At 37.0% G+C, this 10,317-nt stretch overlaps 1 protein-coding gene across 1 annotated transcript; it reads right to left on the bottom strand.

The window, feature by feature from the left end:
• Positions 1-6: 6 nt before the first annotated feature.
• LOC145784405 (oxidized purine nucleoside triphosphate hydrolase-like) lies at positions 7-3,080 on the bottom strand. The gene has a single exon (XM_082596220.1). The coding sequence runs from the start codon at positions 3,062-3,064 to the stop codon at positions 2,492-2,494; it is 573 nt and encodes a 190-aa protein (XP_082452346.1). The 5' UTR covers positions 3,065-3,080; the 3' UTR covers positions 7-2,491.
• Between the last annotated feature and the right edge of the window lie 7,237 nt (positions 3,081-10,317).

Genomic DNA, 10,317 nt, shown 5'->3' with positions numbered 1-10,317 from the left:
TACCACCTGCATTAGAAACAATATAAAAGTAAAATTATGAATGAAATTGGAGCAAAATCAGGTTTATAACCATACGATCGAGAACACTCTTTATTGCCCTCAAGATGATTCAGTTATATTTTACACTGTAAGCAATTAGTTGTTTTTTGAACTTTTTATTATTGTGGGACAGTGGTTTACACTGACATCACGTCCAAATGTTATATTAGTTTGGAACAACGGTTTTTGTTTTTAACCTCTTAGAGATATCTTCTATCAGACGATTACACACCATTAACGATCCATAAAGGATAACAGGCAGCTATTTCTTTTTGATGCGTGTTCTTGTGTTAGTTTAAGTTGTACAGGCCTGAGTTCGATAGCAACTACCTCACACAAAACGTTAAGAATGATCAGCAAATAATTGCACACTGTACTCCTCAAGTGTAAGTCACTGCAGTGTATATTGTCTGAGTACGAACGTGGCTCTACCTGGTGAGGATAAATACTGGAAAGCAATCAACTGAATTATCAACAACACAGGGGGCCCAGTGCTTACACAGGAACAATCAATTTGCAATTGAAAAAGTAAACATCGCTGCTTTGAAATGACATGGGACCAACTCTACGTTTTGTTAACTATACATACTGTATACCTTGATTTACAATCAATCACAAGAAAATATTAGAGACAAAATACAGTAAGATAAAAGTTTGCCCGGTGTCCTCAACTAAGCTTTTCTTTCGATCATGAAAATATACATCTTTTTCACACTACCGGTAACACACTCATTGAACAAACTGTCGATTACGTTTACCAGACATAAAAATATTTAACATGCCTACATTCTGCATGATTATAGAAGTTCATAAAAGGAAACACACACGACAGTGACTTCTCAACTTTTATGCTCCAATCAGAAATGTTCCAAAAAGTTGTGATTGTACTTATACGAACATGGCTCTACCTGGTCAGGATAGATACCGGAAAGCAATCAACTAAATCATCGACATTAATAAAATTATTATTATTAAATCAATTCGCAATTGAAAAATTAAACATCGCTGCTTTGAAATGGCATGGACCAACTCTACGTTTTGTTATCTACAACTGTATACCTTGATTTACAATCAATCACATGAAAATATTAGAGACAAAATAAGGTCAAAGCTTGTCACTTGTTGGGTGACAACCAAGCTTTTCTTTCGATTATGAAAACATACCGTACATGTTTTTCACATTACTGGTAACACACTCATTGTACAAACTGCCGATCGATTACGTTGACCGGACATGAAAATATTTAACATGCCTACATTCTGCAAGATTGTAGAAGCTCATGAAAGGGAACACACACGACAGTGACATCTCAACTTTTATACTCCAATCAGAAACATTCCAAAAAGTTGTGATTGTCTATCTCTAATTTATATAACATTTAAAATGCGTCCAGTTCTCACATCTTAATGTCACCCAGGTGTAGTGTCTGTGTATTTACATAATCTGTATTGGAAACCCGTAACGTGCTAGTATATAAATGACTCGTGTCTCGCTGTTTGGATTCTTTGTTCCGCCACGCAAATACAAGTGCTATGACAAGTAAGTTAAATCTGAACTATCAAGTTGTGTAAAGCAGGCTAGGCGGACACAACACCAGGCTTTGTGTCTCACCATAGTTTTTGTAGAAGGTTTGAAAGCAAACAAAGCGCATAGCAACTGATCGGGAAACAAGGTTTCACTCCAATAGAAATTCTATCTGTCATTCTGGAAGATATTCTGGCTTGGTTTATTATGATTCAGGTCAAGCTTCTCTTAGCCCAATCCAGCAAATGAGCCCTAAAAGTTCATGGTTCTTTTCAATCACCCAAGCTCCATTTCTTTATTTGGATGTGCCACAGCCTCTAAGTTTTGTGCAGATACAACTGGAACATCTTCAATTCTTCAACTTCTGTAGAGCTGACTTGGCACTAAGTAGATGACTAGTAACCACAAAAAGCAAACAATTATGAAAATAAAATTTGCTGAATTATAAGAAACAAAATTAAGACCAAGCAAAAATGTTTTAGACGAGATAAAACAGAAATTATTTGTTTCATGAAAACGAAGAAAAAAGCTGAAAAAATACATACAGGCTTAGTCCATGCTAAATTGTATCCACGGTTGTGGAATGTGGAAGTGGATCTGGCCACCCTCGGTAACATCACCGGATTAAAACAGAACTACTACTACAGCAATAACCCAACACAATTATTTTCAAGTAAAATATGAAGTGATCACATACTTTCAAGCAAAATATTACAAATACATACAAGTGTTCACAAACCACTGATTGATGATCTAGCAGCAACAAAACATTAGTTTTGTTTACAAGTTTAGTTCATGCAGAGCTATTACAAGTAGGCACAACAGTAACTTAGAAAACGAAACAAATAGGAAATGGAGAATTCTAATTAAAAAGGAACTTTAGTCGTTGTAAAAACATCGGTAAGCAATGGTGTTGTGATCTGTCAATTATATTGTAGTCTGGTTTGATTGGGAAATATTCGACTCATTTTGCAAATTTTCTGTGTATTGTTTCTTTGTAATGTCTCGCAATTCCTCCATTTCTTGCACATTCTTAACTTGCTTAAATTCGTGAGAAACCATATTATTGTGGCCTTGAAATGCAAGAAATCCATAAAATAACTCATTGTTAAACATTTTGGGATACCACAGATAATCATCAGCCCACATGCATTCAAATGGGATACATTTCTTTGAAAACCATTTTGGTGCCATTTCTTCGGATTCAACTGGTGTTCCGGTAAACACTGATGTCTGGAACACATTTACTTCCAAGACAAAGTTTTCACCAAGAAAATCAAAAACTAGCAATCCAATTTGAACTAAATCTGACTCTTTGACACAAAGACTACTCTCTTCAAATAGCTCTCTAACAGCACATTGCTTGAGTGTTTCATTAGGCGCCAATTTTCCTCCAAAACCATTCCATTTTCCCACACCAAGACCACGCTTTTTCATTCCCAGTAACATCTCTTCTCCTTTCATTACTTGCACAAGAGTACAGCGAACGTAACGCATCATTGTTTACTTTATTTGTTATTATACCTGAAACAACAAAGCATGTGACTATAAATAAATTTGAATATCTTGTAATCTAGTTAAATGGTTGTAACATATATACATACACCACACAAGAGGATAGGACTCACTAGCCATTTAATACTAGAAAGACGGGACACGTCAATTGACACATTTTCTACCTAATTGCGCGCATATATGACAACCTTTGAAACGTAAGTAGGATACGAAAAAAAGGGACACTCTTCTTTCCCTTACTGGTAAAGGTTCGTCACGTGATTCATTTCTTTTGCTTACAAACATCTTGCCGAAGACAATCATACAATTAAATGAATTAAGTATGCAGGTGACAATCAAAGCCTGATACACTTATCGGATAGGATAAAAACTGCTCAACTCGACACCTGAAAGGGAATCAAAAAAATCGTCAAGCTAGGTGGAACGTCGAATCAAGCACCACATGAATTTTACACCCAAATAAGGTGGGTCTGCTACCATTCGGTGAGTTCCTAACCCCTAACCCTAAAACGGCAATGATAATAAAGCTACAGTACCCAATAATTAAAAAAAAAATTAAAAAAATCACCGAATAGGGAACGGAATCACCGAATCAGACTCACCCAATTGGACTCACCGAAACGGGACTCACCGAAACGGGCCATTCCGAATAAGGTAAACCCTGTGTATTTTTGCTTACCAGCAGGTCACGCTATCCATCTGCACAAGATATAACAAGTTTGGGATGAAAATAAGTTGCTACCATAAACAGAAGGCTATATATAGTGTAAATATAGCCTCAATAGCATTGCCACTTGCCAGACTAGGGAATTCTGCACTAATTTGAGAAAAGTTTAAAGCTGTTGAAAACATCCTAACTATGGCAACAAGTGTATAAAAATAGCCACTTTGTAAAAAGAACAGGCATCGCAGAACTTTGCTTCTGCAAAGCGGAAAAATGATTGCGTGAGTTTTCATTAATTAGCAGATTATCTCTTGTTACTTGAAGACAACAGGATGCAACCTAATTTGTACTATGAACAATTCGTACCATAAAAAACATCGAGAGAAAAAATAGCACAAAGCCGAAGTCGCTGATCGCAACAAAGCCGAAGTCGCTAATCGGAGTTTCCGCAAACATTTTAAAGTTAGGGGGTTAGAGTTAAAAAAAAATTAGGGTTAGGGTTAAAAAAAATTAAAAAAACCAAAATAGCACACGGATCGGAGTTTCCGCTTAACCCTAACTCTAATCCCTAACCTTTATATTTGGAGGAAAGTTTTGTATTGTAGTCGCAACCCTAACTCTAACTTTAAAATGTTTGCGGAAACTCCGATTAGCGACTTCGGCTTTGTTGCGATCAGTGACTTCGGCTTTGTGCTATTTTTTCTCTCGATCTTTTCATGGTACGAATTGTTCATGGTACGAATTAGGTTGCACCCAAGACAACAGCTGTTTGGATAAGAACAACGCCAGACATACAACATAATACTTGTGAGAAACGAGGTTTAATTGCAAGAAACTCAGTCAATGGCTAAAAGCAGGTGATATAAAAAGTTGAAAAAAAGGGTCAAACAAACTGTAAAGCATGGTGCTTGGATCCTGTAAATCTATTCACAGCATGACGTTCCATTGGAAGCCGAAAATTCGCAATTCAATTAACAGCATGATATTCAGTTTGACATCAAAATCGGCAACTTAGATGAAATACCTTTTGTGGTTACAGTAAAAAGGTGTCGCAGTTGCTACTGTATCTTCTTCAAAGTGGTATTGATGACTTACTCAACATTAGATACGGTACGGTAGGAATTTCAGATTTTGATGCAATATAACTTAATATAACGATTGATTCATTAAGGCATTATGTGATTATCTGATTTTGGGTTATGTACCGTCAGAGATGGGCGTGATCTTGATCTTCAAGATCACTTTTTTGGTGATCTTGATTTTGATCTAAGATCACTTTTTTTTGTGTGATCTTGATCTTGAAGAACAATGAGATCAAGATCACTTTAAAATTGAAGTTTACTTACTAAAGGCATTTATTAAAACTCATACTGTACAAAGTAGTTAGTGGCAACTATTAACATAAACCCACTGTTAATATGATATGTGTGCTTAGGGTCTGAGTATTGTGGTCAATTTTTAATTTGAGTAGCCTACAAAACGCAAAAACGTAATGACGAACCGAAATGTAATGACGAACGGAAAATTATGACAAACGCAAAATTACCAAGAGAAATTATCAAATTCCAGAAAATTAAAAACTCTTAACTTTATTACTTAATTTTATTTTTTAATTTTCTTGAATTTATGAATTTCTCTGGATAATTTTTCGTTTGTCATAAGAGGATGTGACCGTGTTTGCCGAACGACGCATTACATTTTTGCGTCGTTCGGCAAACACAATCACATCCTCTTATGACGAACGGAAAATTACCCAGAGAAATTCTCAAACTCCAGAAAATTAAAAACTCTAACTTTATTACTCATAGTTGAAAAGACATAAAAAATTGGGCTGTAGGCTACTCAAATTAAAAATTGACCACAAAAATGCAGAAGCCTAACGATTGAGTCACTTTGGGTCAAAATTTAGTTAAAAATTAAAAAAAAAAACGCTTTCGCGTAGTATCGAACTCATTCCCTCTGGAGCACCAGCCCGATACGTATCCTACGCGCCACAGAACCAGTAGAACTTAGGTGTTGAATTTAGAACTTATATAGGCACTCTTCTCGTCTTTTGCTTTGAAAGAGAAAATAAAAAATGCCTATATGGTGACGTCATGACCAGTCAAATAGTGTTTCAGATTCAAAGACCGGCGCCGGTCAAATAGCCACTGCCTTATTATAAATAAAAAGTATAAAAGTAATTGCAAATTTTTCAGTACTACTGTAATTAACCTTGGCCTTGGGTGTGACGTTGCGATTCTACGCAAACTACGTCAACAATCGATAGGCCTAATAGCAACAGTCACTAACTTATTACAATTCTTAGGCCAGCGATCGAGTAGTTAAAAGTAAAAGTTAGCAATACCAACTATATACATTTACCCAGGTTGCTTACAGTAATTATTTTTTGCAACATCATTGATCAAAAACTTTTTTAAGTAAGCCTACACAAAAAGTGATCTTGATCTTCAAGATCACATACGGTAGTTTGGTGATCTTGATCTTTAAGATCACCAATACTGGTGATCTTGCCCATCTCTGTATACCGTACTATTGTTGTTTATACAGTAGGTGACAAAAGTGCTCATTAGTATGAGTCATTCATGTTTATTGCCTTCCAGAAAATTGTAAGAATATTTTTTACAATTTTAAAATACCGGCACTGTAGATATGCAAACTAATTTTTTTACTACAACTAAAATCTATCAACCTTTAATCTTGATCCACAGCAACTTGGAATTGTCGGAGTTCATTTGCTCCAGTCTGGACTCTGGAGCCTCCTGGACGTTCGCGCCTTCGCCACACAGCATTCGACGTTTCGCGCCGATTGGAACAGGGTGCGAGAGCAAGGGGCGCTCTGAAATAGCGTTGCCAGAATACTTTTGTGCAATGTTATTGTCATAGCCAGAATCATACAAGCGCAAACTGGGGAGAATTTAGCAATGGACTCTAACCCCCTTTTCATTTCTTTCTTAATGATGAAGTTTGCACGATTAAATTGGCTTTTTTTACTTTTTAGTTAACAGCAGTTTTAAGATTCTAGCCAAAGAATTTATATTTATCCGGCAACGCTGCACGTAACTCATTCATGCGTACCGGTATCAATAATAAACCTGCAAGATATGACATTTTGACGAAGTGGTTTGTTTGTTTGTTTATCTTTATCCTGCATTGCGGGAAAGCGGACTTGAGCGCTATGCATCGGTGTACGCCTTCCGACATACACCTGACCCACGCTGCAGCCGACGGCAATGTCAGTTTCCGGTTGTCTACTCTACTTATGACTTAAATTTGGTACTACCCATTACTCGAAATCGATCACTAGGTAGAGGCAATTATCGTTAAGTTTCTTGCCCAGAGAAACAACAGCAAGTGCGGGTGGCTGGAGTCGAACATGCAGGCACTCGACCGCGAGCCCAACGCACCAACCCTCTGGTTGAACCATATTAAAAATGGTTGGCCTCTAAGGTTATCTTATCCAAATTATGGCGAATGTGCAAATAGATTTGACTTCATTCAACTTTGTGCTGATAACTAGATAGAACTTCACACTGTAAGCAAAAGAAAGCGAATTTAGCTACAGATTTTGTCAAGCTAAGAATGATACATTTTGATGGACATTCACCGTTTACAAAAACAGGTTTTCATTTAGTGGCAAAAAGTAGAAGATTTAGGCAATTTAGTAAAAAAAAGTTTTAACAAGCAGAAACCTCGTTGAACGGGCCGCGAATTTTTTCCCCACGAACTTTTTGTCTCATTTGAATATTTCTGTGTGGCCATTACTAGTTACCGCGCGGAGCGAACTAACTCTTTTTACCGATTTTCGCCCTCACAGCAGCCGATTTTCGCGCTCCCGGTCTAAATCTAAACATTGAACTGAAAAAAAAAACGTAGCCTGGAGACACACCTGGTCTAGACAGTAGACAAGTTTAAAAAATTTGAGAAAAGAAACTTATTCTGGTCACTAGTCTAAAAGTAAGATTTTCCGAATTGATTAAGAATTAACCCTAACCTTACTTGTTTTGAAAAGCTTTATTGCACCGCAAACATTAATGTAAAGAAAAAAAATTGACTTCGATGGGCGTCGAACCGATGTCCTCACAAATATAAGGCAAAGGAACACTGAACCAAACACGCCAACGAAAAATGTTTGCATTCAAATAGTAGCCTATAAATACAAACTTTATGCGAAGTAACAAAAAGTTTTTGGGAAAAAAAATTCGCGACCGTATTGTTAGTGGCTCAAACCATAGGCTACGTGTGGTAACAAAACTGTATTGTTAGGCCAAATAACATGATATGTGTTTTTCTGGTGCAAACTCAGCTGAACTGTAAGGTGATAATGTGGTTTTATTCCGACGATTTTAAGCTTAAAACTGTTTTGAATGTTTATTTTATTTTTTTTTTTAAATCTAACATTAACCCTAATTTAGGTTAGGCTATAGCCTACTAGCACAATATCAATAATATGCATCTTTTATTCTGCAAATAAGATCATCATGGATTGTTGGACGTCGAGTGCTCCATCAAACGTGGTCCTCCAAAAAAAAAAAAGTTTGGACCCCCCAGGGATATCTATAACTACGGGATTGGAAACTATGTGGAACTTAAAACCATTTGATACACCAGTAGGGTCACTTTTCTTTGGGCGCTGCTTTGATGAATAATCACATAAATTGACATCAAAGGGCAGCAATAAGTAGGCTAAACGAACAACCAAAAGTGTAACAATCAATTCACCTGCTGTAAATTGTAAGGACTACGCTTGCCTGGTTTGTTTATATTCCATTAGTGCAGTCATGTTGTATTTTGTTTGGTGCTTAAAAAATTTCCAGAATGAGTATTGGTTTAAGTTCTGATGACATCGTAAACGGATTGGTCTGTGAACAAGTTGATGATACAACAGCATATTTCACTGATTGCTGAACACTCCTCATTTACTTCTGATCCGATTTACAGTAACCAAAATGCTAAAGAACAACAGTAGGCTGTTTTTGGACTCAGGGGCGGATCCAGAGGGGGGCGATCGCCCCCCTAAAACCTAAAAAAGTAGCTTTATTTTTTATTTATAGGCTATGCGTACGATGAGGAAAACAACATATCGAAAGCAATGCTGAATAAGTCTTTCGCCATGTTCAAAGATTAGGATAGGCTAAGGTAGGCCATAATAATAACTATAGTAGGCTATAAGGATATTGTTTCGTCACAGAGTCTAATTACCGAACGAAATTACTAAAATTTAAAAAGTTTCTAAACTTTTTGCCGGCACTACAGACAGTGCAGAGCATAGCGATAAATCCCTTAGCCTAGATAGATTGGTTGACAGAGCAGGTTATTGGTAACTTTGGCGGTCAGACGTGGAACTAAAACCATTGGAATTCTACCTTGAAATTGCATCTAGAAACAGCAAAATTCAATTTTTTTTCAATGAGACTTTAGCATCTTGTCACCTAACATCATTGCTACCACGAAATTGCTCAAGTAGCCTATCGACCCGATAGCATTGACAAAAGTCATTTGCAATGCCTACATCGACTTGCTACGTCATATATATAGTGTGGAATCTGCTCTACGTTCAGAGATCCAACTACGGAAGAAGTGACAAATATAACTGTTCCGGCGACTGCTGCAGGCTTACCGATGACTGCGGAAGAAGCTTTACAACAGTGTGATGAAGATGTGTACACAATCGTACACTCTCTTCTAAAAATACTTTTAACCTTGCCAGTCAGCGTAGCATCAGCCGAAAGAAACTTTTCATCTCTTCGGTCGTTGAAAACCTGGCTGAGGAACAACATCGGCGAGGAAAGACTGAAAGGATTGGTCTTACTATACCAGCATCGGGACATTTTAATTGACACAGACTCTGTGATAACAGTAGAAACCGCAAACACCTTCTGTTATTGTTAGTTTCTTTCTTTGTCTGCTGCAGCGATCGTGCATCACACGTTTTAAGGAGGACTATATCCTTTGGTCGTCATTTCACTATGTTTAACTGCCATTCTATAGTTTTAATGTACAAATTGTAGTGTTTTGTTGGTCCAAAATAAAAATTTACAATCGAAAGCTAGCCTATAGTGGCGATTCTACGGGGTGGAGCATGACCCAGTGTTTTGACCTGGCCCCCACTTTTGTTGCTCATTATGTTGAATGTATGCATAACTTTTCCTCATTGCTCTTTGTAACAATTCAAAACTTGTCAGAGGAATAAAACCTCGAAGTTATACAGTAAGTCTATAACAACCTCAATGTCTGTATCAATATTATGCTGTGACATTGGGAAGACAGAATTACCTGTTATTATCTTTCCGTGGTCAATTTTTAAATTGCTGTGAAACAATCAAGAGTGAAACCTTCAGTCTCAACTATAAATGCGGCTAGGTTGTTCAGGCTTCAACTTGACATGGCAAGAGCATATCAGCTCTTCATCTCTCCCTTTGTCAAACAACAGCATTGTAAAGGGTTTTTTAAGTTATAGAATTTCTCATAATTTGTGTTCAAAATGCTTTCGGAACGCACCAAATTTGATTTAAATATTCTAGGGGAGACCCCCGTCGTTGTTTGTGCCGGGCTGATCACTTTCCTGAATGTC

This window comes from Aplidium turbinatum, chromosome 1 (genome assembly GCF_918807975.1).
Source record: "Aplidium turbinatum chromosome 1, kaAplTurb1.1, whole genome shotgun sequence".
In the NCBI taxonomy this organism is placed as follows: Eukaryota; Metazoa; Chordata; class Ascidiacea; order Aplousobranchia; family Polyclinidae; genus Aplidium; species Aplidium turbinatum.
Note: the sequence above shows the minus strand (reverse complement) of the source record. Positions and strands in the feature narration are given on the sequence as shown.

What these genes read in the sequence shown, in the direction of transcription:
- LOC145784405 (XM_082596220.1), bottom strand. Translation starts at nt 3,064, where the DNA reads ATGATGCGTTACGTTCGCTGTACTCTTGTGCAAGTAATGAAAGGAGAA.